We start from the raw sequence: 17,785 nt of genomic DNA, 5'->3' as shown, positions 1-17,785 counted from the left end.
CCAGGTTTAGACCAAACTACTTCCGCTCCGTGGTGAAATTGAGCACAACGTAACTAAAAATTATATTCCCCCTACCCGGAGAAGTTCTTCTTATAAAGGGCAATAACCGTTCCTCGACGCAAGGAACAAGATTAAATCACCTTTGGTGACACCAAGATTCACGGCATCAGAAAGGTTATCCACTATCATCCTACATAGAGGAATAAAAACAATAAAATATAGGCACTGTACAGACCCAGAAGTAGTTATGTATGTCTGCTTTGTAGAGTGATATAGAAGTCAGGATGTCACATTTCTAGCATTGGCTGGGTAAAGTGCTTCTTGACTTCCTTAATTATGGTCGTGGAAGACAAACAACTAACAAGAGCTGTGGATAAATATAGGCTGAGGATCTATGTATTTGCTCATGCCTTTCCGGTTCCAACACCATATCGTCTGTTTGGGTAAAAACTAAGTTAGCGATAAGAGCGAAAAGAGCTACCTAATTTTTATCAGTGGAACTGTAACGGCTCTGACTTCAAACAATTTGCACTGCTGTTATTGCACAACTAGCTCAGAGCTCAGTCGCAAAAGTCGAGCAGCTGTTCTTGGAGGAGCTCATGCCTTCCTGCCTAGCCCTCTTTATAGTGTTTAAGCCCTTAGCAGCGCTAGTGATACTAACATCAACTTTCCGCCGGTTTGCACTTTTCTACAAGGGGTCTGGTCTTGTTGGTCTTTCGAAAAGTCTTATTCTAAGAACGACAGAACCCATGTCACCGCATTTCCATTACCGGAGGTGGCGTACTTTACCACGTAAAAATATTAGTGTCATCAGTCTATAATTAACTGCATTTACAATCTCATTTATATTTATACCAAACTATTGCTCATCTGCAGTGCGGCTATACAATTTTTTTTCACCTATTTTCAGTTACTAAATTCTCTTTATTTTGCAGCCATTATTCATCACTATTCTTTCTAAGTAAGTACATACCTGCTATAAACTAAAAATAAATAAATAAAAACAATAAATATGATGTCGATTAGAGATTGATTTCAAAGCTTGGCGTGCACACTTAATGTACTTCGAAACGCGCAGTTCAGTTAGAAAGTGGCAGTGGATGCGATAGCACGGCGATGCGCGTTTCACGGCAGAAGATACGAGGAGACAACGATTAAAAGAGTTAAAGAATAAAGTGAGAAGGTGGAGAGAAAGGCAAACAGCGAACAAAACAAAATAAAAAGTTTCAAAAAGCAAGAAAAAACGACAAAAAAAAATAAACAGAAGCAAACAAATCGATTTCATATTTACTAAATAGCAATCAAACAAACAAGAAAAATCAATTTAAGAAAAAAATCACTTATGTTTGTATGTCTCTAGCCAGTAGTATAATGATGCTGTCGTCGATTAAATTAACAACATTGTTATTGTTGCTGTTTGCAACAGTGTTCTGTCAAAGCGCTGCATTTACGCTGCCAGCGGCCGAAGCGACTACTACTGCGGTGGCGGTAGATGAAACGACGACGCCAACGTCATCGCCGACGACACCAACAACGACGACTACACAAAAAAGTAAGCTGCCGGTGATGGACTGCACGCCGAGTCAGCAAAAAATGGAAGATTACGCAAAAAGTGGTAATTATGCAGCGGAAGTGATCAGAAAAGTTTTGAAAATTACTAAGCAATTTTTTCCCATTGAAAAATTACGAAATTTTTCAAACAATTTAAACTTTTTAAAGCATTTTTTTTTTAATTTTTTCAAGCGCCCAATTTTTTTTAGTTACTTTTACTCAACTAAAATACTTGATGAAATTTTCATATTTTAATTTAAAAATATTTCCATTAAGCATTTTTTTTATTTTCAATGCTTTGCAATAAATTTTAAGTTTTCGAGATAGTTTTCGCACAAAGAACTTAAAATCTTAATTATTTCTACATATTAGAAAACTAATTTTAAATGTTATAATATTATCTAATGGACTTATTTTAATCTTTTTTTCCTATATGCATGAGGAACAAGTGCTTGACTTTTTTATAAATTTAAAATTTTTAAAGTTTAAAAATTCATACTGAAATTTTAAGTAATTTTTAGTATATACACGTACATGTAAGAATTTCTCAAGTTTTAGAATTATGTTTTATGTAAAATGAGCAAAATTGAACTTCTACGCGGAAATTTTTAAAAATTAAAAATTTCTAAAATTTAAAAATCATGCATATTTTTGACATTTTGAGGAACTACTATAAAATGGCTCAAATACTTAATATGGTGACAGGTAACAAGATCAACGGAAATAAGGTCAATTGACTTTATTTCCCACCCTGGTGCGAAAAAAAGTCAATTGGCATTATTACCTTTTCAAAAGCGAAATAAAGTCAACAAAAACTTGGAAATAAAGTCATTGACGCTATTTCCTCATTCAAATGGAAATAGCGTCAACAATGCTTAAAGTATGTCGATTCATAGAAAAAAGTGTTGTTCTTACAATAAACATTGCCCCGTAAGTTTTGTTTTTTAATAGATGACAAAGGTTATTGCCAAATCCTCGTGTGGTAATATTAATCCACACACAATCATGAACTACCACCAATTGATTTTATTAAAAAAATTTAAATTACGAATATGTAAAAACACGATGGGAAAAACTAAACGCAAAGCACAGCTGGAATACGAGAAATATTTGAAGAAAGACTGTGGAAATGATCCATAACTTGCAAAACATGTTTTGTTTCCACAAAAATAAAGCGAACACTATTAAATTGAACAAACAGTCCATGTCCAAAAACTCCGGAGGAACACTGAAAGAATTCTGTGTTTTAAATTAGCATATTTTGAATGAATTCGGAATGTCTAAGGTGGAAAAGAAACCAACCTTTCTATAAGGAAACAATTATAGAAAAGGAATTTTCGTACACTGTATTCATGTCTCCGCCAGCAATTTGTGACATCATTTAAAAGCAAGGCGAACGACGACACTATTTATTAGATGGCACATTCAAGCCAATGTGCCAAAATGTGGGTATAAACAATTATTGATTTTTTTATATCGGAACCGAGATCATGTAAATTAATTGATTGGTTTTCACACACTTTTGAAACACAAATTATATGCTTTTTTACTGCAGACAAGTTGTTGGCAAAACACAGCAGAAATCTTCCAATCAGGGCTGCCAACTATCCTTAGTTATGAGGTGCCATATTGAGGATAAAAAAGTGCCAAAATGTGCCAAATAGAAAAATAAAAGTGCCAAAAAAGGTGCCATTCCTTTTAATCATTCACATTTAGCAATAAAATAAAGCCACATTTTCGAAACAAAAGTACGATGATAAAATAAGATAAACCAGTTGAATAGTCTTTATAAATTAGAAAATTTTAGTTGAGAAAAAGAAGTGCACGCAAGGGATTTCACAAAAATGTATTGAAATGTTATTTTTACAAAAGTGCCATTTTGGCACTTTGTGCCAAATTGAAAAGTTAAGTGCCATTTGAAGTAAAATAGGGACAGATGGCACGGTTTGAGCCAAGTTGGCATCCCTGCTTCCAATAACTTACAAATATAAAAATGTGAAATATCGAGGGCTTGAATTCATTAATACCCTCTATCTGCAATCTGCACAAAAACTAATTTGTGATTTTAGAAACCATCTGGGACTTATTACCTGTCGTTATATAAGGTAACCTTAATATCACTGATGACAGTTAAAGCTTAGGTGGATTTTTATATCAGAAACTTATCTTTGTGAAAAGTTTGCAGATAGAGGGTATTATTGATGTTTAAAATATAGAAAAATTTTATTTCAACGTTTACAAAAAATAAATCTACCTGCGTTACTGCACGGCGGGAGACGGGGAAGGGGGGGGCCGCGGCGTAGCGTGACTTGGTGTGCGCGCCAGTCGCGCGGGGGGTACGCGGGCCGCCGCGAAGCTAAGCAAATTTAATGTTTGAAAGAGCAATAATGTCAATGGATTTTACTTCGCTTTTAAAAAGGTAATAATGTCAATTCACCTTATTTCCGTTGATCTTATTACCTGTCACCACTTAATCTACCTGCATATGTACCATACATGCATTCACACACACACACACACAATACGGGAAGCATTTTTTAAACAAAACCGTAAAAACATCAAATAAATTTGAAAAAATTAAGCTTTCTTTTTTATGTAAGTAAAAAAAAATAAACTTTCTGTATATAAATTCTAGTTATTTTTAGTTTACATAGTTTGATGTCTTTTAACTTAAAACATGACTTGCGTTTTAATTTACTTTTCCAAAATTTTTGAAATGAAAATTAAATTTCAACTTAAATATTTAAAAAAATTGTTGAAACAAGGAATTTTTTTAATTTAAAAAATAATCTTAAGTTTTGCATTCATTAAAATACAAACCCTTGAATTGAAATACATATGTATTTTGTATGTAAATCTCTAAAACATATGTACTAATGTACATGCATAGAAGTAAAAAAAGTTTGCAAATTTTAAATTATTTTTCCAGGAGAAATGTTTTCTCAGCTTAAGTACAATATTTATTTTATTTTTATTAATCCAATTTTCAAATCATAACTAACTTTTAAACCATTTTCTGCTAAAAATGTACATTAGGGTGCATCACTCTTCATTAAAAAAATGTGTACTGTTTATCCATCGACATCATAAAACCTATTATATTTCGAGACATACGCTAAAAACTTTTTTAAGGCTTTTTAAATTTTTAATTTGCAGTGAAAGTGGCCAAATATTTTTTAAGTAAAAATTTGTTTATCAATAAAAATTGTAATTCATATCCTTAAGCAACGCAAATATTGTTAAATTTTTAATTTTCCATGTTTTTAACAACCAGTAAATGGCAATTTTTTTTCTTGCTTCTCATTTTAGTAAAAATTGTCTTCCCTTCAACCAATGACTCAGAGGAGGAGAGCAAATTCGATATTTATGGCTTGAAAGTTACACCACCACCGAAAGGGGTGACAAATAAAACAGTCAGCAACGTTGAAGCCACCCAAGAAACAACCGTCATAGAGACTACAACCAGCAGTACCACGAGTACAGTTTCCGCACCAGGCAATTCAACAGATAATGTAACGCCCTCATCTGTCGATGATCGCTTGGGTATCTTGAACTTAGCGCCACACTGTCCCGAGGGGCACGTAGTGGTGAATCAGCGTTGCCACAAATCGGCTTAAAGCGGAAATAAAACTAATTCATTATTTTCTCTATATTGTATTAACCCTATTTTTTATTATTATTAAAGAATGAGCAATTTCTATTATAAGGTAAAATTCTTAAAACTATGTTGCCAATGATACACAATCTCCTTCTAATTGCTACACCAGTTTTCTGCAACGTCTCAACACATACACATAGCCTTCGCCACAATATGCGAGCGTATCCAGCAAATTAAAACGACTTTCCAATTTCACCGCTGTAGCATTCGTTATCTTCTCATCGGCAATACTGTGTTGGGCAATTTCATTAAATTTTTCTTGCAATACTCTTTCAGTTGGCCAATTTGATTCGCTCAAATGGAAAATGTCTGCTATACGTCTGGAGATATCATTTTCGGTGGCTGAAAAATATATAAATTTTTTTTTACATTGTGGTGAAAATTTTTACAGCAGATTTTCTAAGCCTCAACACCTACGTCGATGCTACTGTAATCGAAGATATCACATATAAATTTTGGTCCCGACTGAAGTCGGCTAAGGCGTGTCGCACAGGAGTCAAAGTTCAAATTACCCTATGAAGACGTCTTAACCGAACCCAATTGGAACCAAAACTTATACGTGATATCTTCAGCTTTAGTAGTATCGATTTTGGGTATTAAATGAAAAAAAAAAAAAATTATTTTAAATTTTTTGAGTCCTAGAGGCATTTGGCCTTGACCCCTTTACGACACGCCTTAACCGTCTCCAATCGGGACCAAAATTTATATGTGATATCTGTGAACTTGGTATCAGCGATTGAGGGGGTGAGACTGAAAAAATCGTTCATCTGATTTTTTAAGGACCACCCAAATGTACGTACATGAAAGTATTGCATTTTAATTTTGTTTTAAAAGACTTCTTATAAAAAGTTACACAGTGAAGTAAACTAAAGGTTTAGGCATCATTTGGTTTTGTAGTCTGAAGAGACAAGCTATTTTTGACGAAAAAACTATAGACTACCCTTGTATATCTAGGTGGACTGCATCTCAGCTCAGCAACACATTTCTAGCTTAAGGTGAACCGTAGACGGTCGAGAATACTCCTTAAGGTGACATAGCTACAACAGTTCAGTGAGAGGACGTGGTCCAGTTGCAATCCACAACTGATCCACACTCTCTCAGCTATGAAGGATGATAATACTGAGGATTCACTTTCTCTTAAGGTGCTCCACTTTTTAAATAGCACAGTTTTCAATATTTTTTTTTTCACATCTTACCACTTTCCACTGCACTGGAGGCAGCAGCAACCGGCTGATGTTGCGCTATCAGCAGCATCACCTTAAGTAAAAACAACAACGCTATTGTTTTGTTTGACGATACTCGTAATTTCAATGTAAACATTTCTTAAAATATTTTATGCTATATAAGTATGAACATATATAATTTTTTATGTAAACTGTTGGGGTTTTCCTTGTGTTTTTATAAGTTGTCTGTACGCGTGTATTTATTTCTGAGTTTTGTTTTGATTAATTGCTTCTTCCAAGATTCGAGACCGAATACTTTTCAGTGGAGCGGTTGACCACCTTCGCTTGCGGCTATTTGTGAACTGATTGAGCAACGGCAGACCTCAGTTATAATTACAACATACTGGGCGTGATGCCGTGGCTTCTACCCGAAACACTATCAGTAATTGTGCGGTTTTGCGGAAAAAAACCGAGTTTAGACATTTGTTGATTTAAGATGATAATTTTGTATGCCAATGCGAAGCAAGAATGATAGGAAAATATGAGGTGAGCAGGGAAGTGGGAGAGTTTTTTTTTTGTTTTTTAATAACATCTTTGCGGTAAATATTGACATTTTTGTTAAAAATATTACGGCAATTCATCTAAACACGTAAAAGCCTCATTTCCAAACCTCGTAAAATTGTTAAATTTTGTATGGAAAACCGGTTTATTTACGAGGCTTACACAGGTACGAGGCATTTACGCGTTTATATGAATACCCTGATTATTTTTAATAGATAACTCGTTTTTTCAGAAACCAAAAAATTTCTTAGAAACCTTTTTTTTATAAATTTACTATCATATTTGTGAAAATTTACTTAAAATAATGATCAATAGTGAAAATTTTTTAGAAAAAATTCAAAAAAAATGAATTTAGAAAAAATTTAACATTTAAACTATTGTGGAAAAAAAACAATAATTTATAAAAATGGTAGAAGTGATAGTTATTTCGGAGATCATCACATCTCCTCAACGGCCAAAAGCGCAATAAAATTGTGGAATTAAATGATTACCTATAGTTAATTTTTTATGCATTTTTTTAATTGATAAATTTAAAAAAATAATTTGTTTTTTTTTTTATTGACATATTAATTAATATTTTTTATTAAATATCTTGCACGAAAAGTTTCCAGAAAAAAACTAAATTCTGAAAAAAGATAACATTTTTTTTATCGATTTATTTTTTTGATATTTATTTAAATCATAACGAGTCAATCGTACCTAAAGGAAGTTTTAATTTTTTAAAACTATTTTTTTTAGGTGAATAACTTTTTTTTTACTTTTTAGAATGAAACTTTTTAAAAACAAACACTAATTAAGAGAATATAAAAGTGGGCTTGTTTAAGAAAACCCACTTCCCAAAAATAAATTTTTATCTCAAAAATTTAATAAAATAAAAAATTTCAATTTTCTTTCTATAAGAAATTTATTCATCTTTAATAATAAAAATCTTTAAAGAAACAAACTAAAATTTCATTCTTGTTTTGGCTTGCAGAAAACTTATGGCTCCTTTTATAAATAATAATTGTAAAATTTTAACAAATCTTACTATTTCTTAAGGTTTTCAATTCTTTTGCTTGCTTTCAATTTTTTACTTCAATTTATTTAATGTAAAACTGAACTTAAATTTATTTTTAATAAAAACATTTATTTTTATTAAATCCTTTGCCTTTTTAAATAATATTATTACACTAAAAAATAGAAGAAATTGAATATGATATTTAATTTTTCATATTAAAAATATGGAAAAAAAATTATGTTAGGCAACTTTTTAAATTAAAAATTTTTCCAAATAAAAATTGAACAAAAAAGATTTTACACAATCCATTCTTTATTTTCATTCTAAATAATTAGCACTTACGTTTGTACATTTTTTTTTAATAAAAATAAAGCTTTACTATTTATTTCTGAATAATAAGTTTAAAACTTTTTTTTGATAAATTAGTCTATTAATTATAATCACAGTTTTTCTTAACCAGTTTGAGCTATAAATATGTAGTCCGCACTCTCTCTCGCTCTCTCCTACTTTTTTCCCCTCATCACACTTTTCCCCTCATCACACTTTTCCCCTCACCCTTTTGTGGCAACGTTTATTCGCCAAAACAAAGCCTTCCGGGCAAAGGGGTAATGGTTTAGTTTCCAAAATATTGTATGGCTTTATAAATGCATCTGATAACGAAGTTTCCACGAAGTTCGACTCCGCCTTTGTTGCCAACGCTTCAGGGCTTACGGTTGTTGTTACGTCATTGTAGGCTTCTACAACTTCACCAGACTGATCTATCAGGTAGGCTTCACAGCCGATGATGAGAAGAAGTACAAGAGAGATGCAGAGAAAAATGGAGTTAACAGGCATCTTTGGATTAGTAATAAAGCGTCGATCTTTTGTCAAAAGTTTTCAAATTATTTACTCATGAGGATTGAGTCCGTAGCACTTTTTCGCCTTGTCATTAACAAATTTTCCTACAAATATTTTATATTATTTCAAGCGCGAAGTTTTTCTGTCTGCAATTTGCTTTTATTTATAACTGTCAGCATTTGTTTAATTCATTAACGTATTTATAGATTTTATGCCTACAGAGAACCATATACACTCTACTATAACGCCACTTTACTTCAACGCTCAACCAAAAATTGAATTATGTTATTATTGAGTAAGATTATTGGCCATTTGCTGCCACTTGCTGGCGATCGGTTAAGTGCCATTTGAAGTGGAATGCTACCGAAGCACTTCACAATGCACTTGAGGCGACGAGAACGTTTAGCTAATGGTATTCAGCTACATGAGAGGTGAAGATGGGGGCTTTGGCACCAAAATGCAACTCAAGTTCACACGCACTTACATATGTACATATGTAGAGTACAAGACTATTCAAAATTTTTACGTACATATAACTGCATACATACGGACAGGCCTAAACATTTACATACATTTGTCTACTTACGCCTATTTGTGGTTTCTAGAAGGCTAGAGTTTTCGCGTGGGCTTAAAAGGCATCTGCTCATGAAGACTTTTTTCTTGGAACTGATCGGTAAGTAAACATGAAGCACTCGAGAGTAGAAGTGCAAACGATTTTCGGCGGTTTGTGTGGTCTCTATGTTTGTTTACATTTTGCAAATGATGGTCAATGTACGGAGCATGCGGGAAGGTCAGTGATCTTTTTGATTATTTCCCGCTCATAGGAGGAAAAATAAAAGGTTGGCATACATTCAAATTTAAATCTCTAAATGCTTGGTTGCCTAAAAAAATGCTCACTTAAATTTAAACCGAATCCGAATAAAGTAAGTTCATTTAAATAGTTTTATAAGAACAGCGGATGGACAAAATACTAAAAATACTCATGACAAGGGAGCACTTACTAAACCATTACCCGTCCATCCTCGAAAGACAGATCTGCTCTTATTGACTAAGAGGTACTGGACACTTCCCTCACTTGGAGATGTTCGCCTGCAGCTTTCTGACATGGTCAAGTACTTAGGTCTGACTGTAGATAGGAAGCAGTCGTGGAAACTCAACCAACATCCAGCATAGATAAAAGTAAGGCAGGCATCGTCAAATAAGTCATTGCTAAAAGATGCGATCTCTCGACCAAAGTAATTGCCTGTAAATTTTGACTCTGCATACACGGATCAGTGGGGTTCTGAAATTGAGCTTTTTCTCTGCACACATTACCTCAGGATGATTAGGCTGGCAAGTTGCCTGGAGGTAGAGGTGGAAGAACTTTTTACAGATAGGTCAAAGCTTAATGGAAGTGTTTGTGGTCGTTTCTTCTGCCATAAGCTCTCCATCAATGTAAATTTTAGGCTTCCTGATTTTAATAATTTAAGTAAACCATCCTGTTGGAAAAATTAACCAACACCAATATACCAGGAACTCTTGAAACTCAGGGTGTCGAGCAGGCGCCTTTTCAACAAAGCCAGGAAGCGTGGACAATACTGCGACTGGGAACTCCAGAAGGTCAGACTGAGTATCTATAAGTCTGAGATTAGAAAGGTCAAAAGTGAGCCATGGAAAAATTGCTGCGAAACCGTAGAAGGTTGTAATGAATCGTCTCGATTTAGGTTAATCCTCGCCAGGAACTCCGTTCCCTTGGGATAATATATGGACGAAAAGGGCAACTCGCCGTCAGCACTCATCGCCAGAGGAAAGTTCTAGGGCACTCTCCGGCAGGTGCAAGTTCTTGAGCGTGAGCCTGGGGGGGAAAGTTATCATGGAAGCCAAATATTATCATGCTGCGAAGATTCCATGGAGAAGAGATGAGGCATCATTCCAAAAAATGATGTACTGGTACTACGAAACCATTATCAAGCCAATCATGTTATGTTCGTAGCAGAGCTGATTCGCTTGTTCCTTACCTCGGGTGGGGGGTAACAAGTAACGCTCTGCAATGCGCGAACTACATATACTCTTATTTTAAAATTCTCTACCCCTTACCACTGGTGGGGGGAAGTAGAATTTAATAAAATAAGAGGTTAGTACTTTCAATATTAATAATTTTACCCCTTACCGCTGGTGGGGGAAGTAAAACCTTAATAAAGAAAGAAGAAGACAGATAGTTAGATGCTTTACCCCTTACCTCTGGTGGGGGGAAGTAAAGCATAAAATATAAAAGAAAGAAAAGAAGCGTGTTATTGAGAGTCTTTACGAATCTCAATAATTTATTCAACATTTTTCTTTTATATACAATTTTCTAACTCTATTTCCTTAACTAATTATATATGTATGTGTGTGTATATGTACATGTGCATGTATGTATGTATATTTACATAAGATTACCAACCAATGCCTTGGTCTTCTAATTATATTTTTATTGCTNGTTATATGGGGTCATTATCTGTTAGAACTCACTGGAAAATACTACTCTTGTTAGATAGCTGGAGCGCGTCCCAAGGGCAGCCCTCGTTGGCATCAGCGGAGCGATCCTAACCACTCCTACTCCAGCGCCAAATGATATGCTCAATGTCGCACCTGTCGATATTGCGGGCAAAATAGCGGCGGTTCGCTCAGTCATTAGGCTCAAAAGCTCTGGGTTCTTTATCATCCCAGCGCACAAGCACTCGACAATTCTCGAAAGCTTCGACTCCCTGCCGGATGATTTTTCTCTACAGACATCCCTCCAAGGGACGAATGAGAGAATGGTAGTATCTGGAGTAGAGGTCCAATAAACATCTTAATGGACGGATCGAAGCTGGACGGGAAAGTTGGAGGAGGTGTCTACTGTTAGGAACTCTCAGTAGATCTTATGTTCAGACTGCAGCATCTTTCAGACCGAGGTGGCCGCTAAAAAAAAGGCAGCCGGTAGGCTAGGCACCAATGTATTGTCGACTAGGAGGGTAAATATCTACACTGATAGCCAGAAATCAGGACCTCGGAATACTCCTACATCAAGTTTATTTGGGTCCCAAGGTGCAGTGATATCATTGGAAATTCCAAGGCTGATGAATTGGCTAGGAAGGGAACCCGTTTGCAACCTGCAGTCTACTTCTGGCCATATGGGCTCACAGTCGGCTCAGCGAGTGCTGGGCGAAAAGCCCGACTTAATATCGAACAGTCATAAGTATATCAAAGCCAAATGACCACAACAAACCTGTTTGGAATTTGGTATTCTCAGCTTAATAATTAAAACTATGTTTGATATTAATGGCCTGCTGATTGGCAAAAAATTATTTCCTATCTCATTTTATTCTAAGAAATATTCTGAATTACGGAATTGCGAAAGAATCGAAACTTGTAACTGGCAATGACTGTTGCTCGTACAATTGGTACAGCTGATTGTAAAACTTATCTCTATTGTTTCTATTTATCAATGTATATTGTTTGTCTATGTTATTGAAGTGCGCTACATTTCCGATTGCTGATATGAAAATTGCTTGCCAATATTTGTCTGATTAAGCCAACTGCAATCAGCGGGAGAGAACAATGGCACAAATCTTAAAATGAAAGCCTTGGCTGAGATGAAGAAAACGAAGCGAGGCGGAAAAGTGAGCGTCAAAAAAAAATAGGAAGAACTATTACAATGGCGGAAAGGCGGTTCATTTGCTGAGTAAAGGTAAACATTTGAATGCGAAATCAGTAGCCAAGAAGAGGAAAAACAAAAACAAAATACTTTAAGAAAAATCGAAAGAAAAACAGGAAATAACTATTTACCAAAGACGGCAAAGAAAACATTTTGCTTTTATGAAAATTAATAAACAAAAGTGCAGCAACAATAATAAGATGGCAAACAGCGGGAACAACAACAAGTACAATGCTAAATACGATAACGATTGCATGCATAAAATTTCAATAAGCGCTAGAAGAAACAATTGAAAAACGGAAGCGAAGTGAGAGCTGAGGTGTAGTCGACAAGTAGGCAAAGGATAAAAGTGAAGCAGTGGCGTGGAGAAAAGGGCCGTGAGGAAAGCTGCAAACGCTTAAGCTATGTATGTATGCGGTCTACAAGTGAACTACATGTATGAATGAGTAAATATATCAGCGCTTTTGTGGCATTGACGCTTTTGTTTCTCATCCCTTCTACNTGGGCCGTGAGGAAAGCTGCAAACGCTTAAGCTATGTATGTATGCGGTCTACAAGTGAACTACATGTATGAATGAGTAAATAGTTATATCAGCGCTTTTGTGGCATTGACGCTTTTGTTTCTCATCCCTTCTACGGTATAGGAATGCAACACTCCGCACACAGCATGCAACATGGGAATTGTTTAGGTAAATCGTTGAATTTTTACTGTTTTGCTTTCGTAGTACTCTTGATTAACTCTTGCGGTTTGCCAAAAGTAGTTGGAAACGAAGAAGGATGCAGGCGGACATATTGCAAATGTTGGCTGACGCAAATATTCTATTTTGCTATTTTTCTATTTGTCTTACCCAGCAAATGGCAGCATTTGGCACTGACGGCTGCAAACATTTTTTTTTTTTCGTTGTTGAGTAAATTTCTTGTTTGAGGACGTATTGTGGGCACGAATAAATAGAAAGAAAAAATCCTTGTTAGTTCGAAACTTTTGCCATAGCTTGATTTGTTCTTGAATAGTTTTTTATTGTTTGCGCTTGAATGGTTTTTAATTTGTCATTTCCTTTATATAAATGGCGCAATAATGCGAGCAATTATGAAAAATCATCAAATCGCTACAAGTTAAAAAAAAACTGAGTGAACTCAATTATTTTCATTTAATTATGGGCGTAGAAAGCGGCAAGGAAAGACTCCATATTTCCTCTATTCTTCATCTTCGTGAAATTGATAAATTTTTGTTTTGAGGAATCTCTCGCTTTAGAAGTTCATATAGCTTCCGAAGAATCCTTTCATAGACCTGTTGAAGTCTGCCATGAGGCATATTATTTGCTTTACTTTTTCTGGATATTCACCAAAGTCGGAAAAATCCTTCCACTGTTAGGGTGTCGCCTGGACACAGAACGTCTACTATCTTTCCTACAGAGGCTGTTGTATACATCTCGTCCACTATTGACGGGACTTTCTAGAAAGAAGTCCAATTCGTAGTAAGTTATCTCCGTGTACAGAGCAAACGACAGCTATGCTAGGTTGGTTTCAGTAAAGGCAGATTCAAGTCTGATCTTAATGGGTTTTGATTTCACACTACAAATACTTCTCCCTTGAGCTCTGCGGACATCTGCGATCTCCAATGCTGCACTGGCCAAAGTGGAGCGCTCTGGGATTTAGAAAAGTTACAACCATCGCATTTTAGTCTAATAAAGTAAAACATTTAATCACCTATTAAAATGCATAAATTATAAACACTTTCTTAGACCCATTTTACACAATTTTATGACCTAGTTTCACACCCTGTCGAGCAGGTTTTTAACAAAATACTTACACATACATTTTACATACCGAGTTCCATACCAAGCACCAGCCAACCTTTTTCCAAACCAACCTCCCCTCACTTTCCTCCTGCCTTAATAATTTTCCGTCATTACGAGGCTCATTTTCTGCTGAGCCCAACCATTTAAGAGGAAAACGTTGTCAATTATTGCCCTACACAGGAATTTTAAATACCTCCACCCAACCGCGTAGCACAACAAAAATACGAAAAAAAATATCTGGTACCAAATAAAATGCCCTCCATTTGCCTTTGTGTGTCACCAGCTGTCAAAACTTGGTGCCGCATTATTTTAATGTGGCATTCAGCATTACCACGCTGACTCTCACATATTCGCTGTGGCAATTTGCATACTCACCCTAATTTTTTTAGAAATATTTTGCAACAACCCCAAAAAAGGCAAATGTCGTAAAATTTCAACGCACAAAAAAGTAGCAAGCAGTAAAGTCATCATATTTCTTTTTGCATGTTGCATACACAGTACATACTCTTATTTGAACGAGGGCAGTTTGACAAGGCTGTGACTTTTTGAATTGCTCGCGTAGTAACTTTAAATACAATACTGCTTCTGACAACTACCATCTGTTAGTAGAGTACTCTCAAATTTGTGCTGAGCTGCGTTATTTACTTTGTGTGTTGAAAGCCACTGAAAAGAGGCAGCCCCGACGGCGCTATGGACAGCGACCTCATCCAACATATTCAGCCAATTCGGCTTTCTTCGACTACTTACTTGCTATTTCCAAACCTAAATGCGGAATTCTTCTTCTGGTAAAGATATTTGGTCCGAACATCATTACTGAAATGAATAACTTCCGTTCAAAAAATTACTGACTTATCAAACCTCCCTCGTAAGTACAGTATGTTTGTATGTATGAATTACATGTCATTTCATTTAAGCACTTCTTATGAAATAATAAGTAGCTCAATTATTTTTCTCCAACTCTCTGTAGCTCATATTTTCTTGTTGTTCATCGTTCAGTTTGGTCTCCTCCCCAGCAAATGAGTAACTGTGTCAAAAAGGCAATTTTTATCATTCGCATATTACCAGCCTACACTCACTCACCTTCCTAAATACTTTGCATACTTTGTTTTGGTTTTTTATTGTTATACTATTATGTTGGCTTTGTTGAGAAAAAATTACGCCATTTATTTTGCCATTTTTTATGTTTCAATTGCTTTTTTGTAAGTACTTTCAGAAAAGGTTACTTAAAAATCTACAAATGAAAATGGGAATTCTAGTTCAGGATGGGTGTTATAAAATAAAAGCAAGCAAAGCTTTCAAGGGTTGTTCTTAATGGAATAACGCAGGTGTATCATTTAAAGACATGTCATTTCTGCTTAATATGACACAAAGCTGTAGAACCGATCGGTGTTGCAACAATAATCTACTACCTTAAGTTAAATAAAAAAGTGGCAAACGGAATCACTACTCAAATTTCTTCCAAATTTTTTGATGATCTTCTAATGGTTATAGGAAGTCTAAAACACTTAGGCTGTTTAAACAGGTACACAGGATTCCTCTGAGTATATGATCGTGCCTCAAGGGCAAACCTCCGTACATAATTCTGCAGCAAAGAGTCTCTTATTAAAATGTGTCTGCCTTCCAGAGGCGAAGTAAAACTATAGGTGCCACCATCAATTGAAAAATACGCTCGACCGATATCCGAGCATTTTATCAAAATTATACCCTTATCGACGTCACGCAGTTGATCAGCCAATCGACATCATCCTTTGTGCCTGGGAAAATACTTTAGTGGTCTCGTACGAGCGAAATTTTACTCATTCATTTTTCTCTTGAGGACGAAGCGAGTTACCTAAGGCCCTAAGTGAGACCGCACCTGCAGCGACTTTACCTGCTATGTCGACGGCCCCTACAAATTTATGTCATTCTGTGCTAGCGTAGGAGTCGACCGTTGTACGTAAACTATGGTATCATAGAGCCAGGAAAAAAATTACCTACCTAAAACGTAGTATCTTACCAATGCTCTTCCTTCAGCAGTACAAGGTCTAATGGGTCTTTACTCTTTTCTTGCCTAACTAGTAATCTGTCATTGACAACTGCAGGTAAGGAACTTTAGACGAAACCAAATGTGGTTCCACGGAGAATGGTACTGAGGAATATTTCCAGTACACGCCAGAGTTTATCGAACTATTTGAAGTGTATTTCAAGGACCACCATCAGGAGGTACCTGTAGTTTGTCAATGAAAAGTTTCATTCCACCCCCCTTGGATGAAAAGAAACTTCAGATGCCTATTTCGGTACGCTTCCGTAGTAGGCGCGGCCAAGCAGGTCTTTCCACGACCGAGCAGTGTTAGACGGTTTCGCCCATGAGTCCTTGCCTCCAAGGAGTAACGGCGAGTCTCAATGAAGTACTTTTGAAAGAAGACCAGCTTTAATCGTCGCGCAAGTCTTCGCAAGACCTAGCATGGTGAGACGGCTCCGCTTGCGGTGCCTTAGCTCCAATAGGGAACGGCAGGAGTCAATTGATCGCTCGTAAATAAAGTTTAGCTTCAGAGGCTGATTTTGGTATATTTGCCTAGTAGTAGCGGTCATGTAGGGACTTACAAGCAGTGGATGACAGTCTCACCTCAAAGAAGGTCTTAGAGGGAGCCAATTTCGATGTCTCATGTCGATGTTTCGGTTGAACTTTTGTCGTTTCTTTCGATTTGGTTTTTGGTGTTAATTACTTTTTATACACAATTTTCAACGCTCGCTCAAAGCTGCTATCCAAACCCAAAAGTGAAGTAAATCTTGTTTCATAATCAATGGTTCATAGGAAGTTAAACTGAATGAGATTATAAAGAGCTATTGCAACCGAACTAGAGCCATGGTTTCAACGGGATGGGTTCGGTCCCAGCATAGACGTTCTAGTCATTGCTGCCGAGTGACATTCCAGAAAACTCAAGAAACAGAGTGCCACAACCCCCGGCTCAGAGATAGGCTAATGAAAACGGTCTAAAAATTACCAGCAGTTTTTAAAAAACATGGACCTCTTTAAAATTAAGCAACATATAAAATACCCAAGGGAACGAGTCTATCGAAATTACTTGCATATATTAGTACACACACTTTCCATGCATACTTGAGTGCCTTTACTCCACATCCAAATAGCATTTTATGATTATTGACATGTTGTATTGAGACAGCAACATGCAACATAAGCACTTTCGCTGCTTCGCTATGTAAAAATGTCAGCTAATGACTGCAGTTAGGAACGAAGGCATTTTTATTCGACTAATGGGCGTGTGGCGACAATAAAAAAACCCACATAAGAGTTTACAGAAAAGTAACACGAAGCACGAAAAGAAGCACGGTGGAAAGGAAGTGCGAATGAAGGCAAAAAAGAGAAGAAGTAAGCGCGCTGGCGTAGGTAAATACCTATGTACATATGTCCCATTACATGAGTACTGCGTAGCTGAAGTTTCAGCAAATTTCGCTGCGTTCCGGCGAATGAGAGGGTGTTGCCTAGCACGTACGTCTGAAAGGTCTCAAGAGAGGCCAAGTTTGTAGTAAAATTGCATGTTGAGGGAGTGAAAGACAGGTT

General features: G+C 36.0%; 2 protein-coding genes across 2 annotated transcripts; one reads left to right on the top strand and one right to left on the bottom strand.

Annotated features, from left to right (window-relative positions):
• The first annotated feature begins 1,093 nt into the window (after positions 1 to 1,093).
• Positions 1,094 to 5,257, top strand: LOC108362522 (integumentary mucin C.1-like). The gene is made up of 2 exons (XM_017615553.1): positions 1,094 to 1,615; positions 4,861 to 5,257. The coding sequence occupies exons 1-2, from the start codon at positions 1,351 to 1,353 to the stop codon at positions 5,166 to 5,168; spliced, it is 573 nt and encodes a 190-aa protein (XP_017471042.1). The 5' UTR covers positions 1,094 to 1,350; the 3' UTR covers positions 5,169 to 5,257.
• Positions 5,258 to 5,284: 27 nt separating this feature from the next.
• On the bottom strand, positions 5,285 to 6,717 carry LOC108362523 (uncharacterized). The gene is made up of 2 exons (XM_017615554.1): positions 6,406 to 6,717; positions 5,285 to 5,551 (listed from the first exon to the last, which is right to left on the bottom strand). Exons 1-2 carry the CDS (start codon positions 6,527 to 6,529, stop codon positions 5,310 to 5,312), a joined length of 366 nt encoding a protein of 121 aa, XP_017471043.1. The 5' UTR covers positions 6,530 to 6,717; the 3' UTR covers positions 5,285 to 5,309.
• Between the last annotated feature and the right edge of the window lie 11,068 nt (positions 6,718 to 17,785).

This window comes from Rhagoletis zephyria, unplaced genomic scaffold, assembly GCF_001687245.7.
Source record: "Rhagoletis zephyria isolate East Lansing unplaced genomic scaffold, Rhagoletis_zephyria_1.1 Rzeph_scaffold_01030, whole genome shotgun sequence".
NCBI lineage: Eukaryota > Metazoa > Arthropoda > Insecta > Diptera > Tephritidae > Rhagoletis > Rhagoletis zephyria.
This window is presented reverse-complemented; position numbering and strand designations above follow the sequence as displayed.

Coding starts and splice junctions, on each gene's coding strand:
- LOC108362522 (XM_017615553.1), top strand. CDS start 1,351: ATGTCTCTAGCCAGTAGTATAATGATGCTGTCGTCGATTAAATTAACA. Junction 1,616..4,860: donor GGAAGATTACGCAAAAAGTG/GTAATTATGCAG, acceptor TTCTCATTTTAG/TAAAAATTGTCTTCCCTTCA.
- LOC108362523 (XM_017615554.1), bottom strand. CDS start 6,529: ATGTTTACATTGAAATTACGAGTATCGTCAAACAAAACAATAGCGTTG. Junction 5,552..6,405: donor CTCCAGTGCAGTGGAAAGTG/GTAAGATGTGAA, acceptor TATATTTTTCAG/CCACCGAAAATGATATCTCC.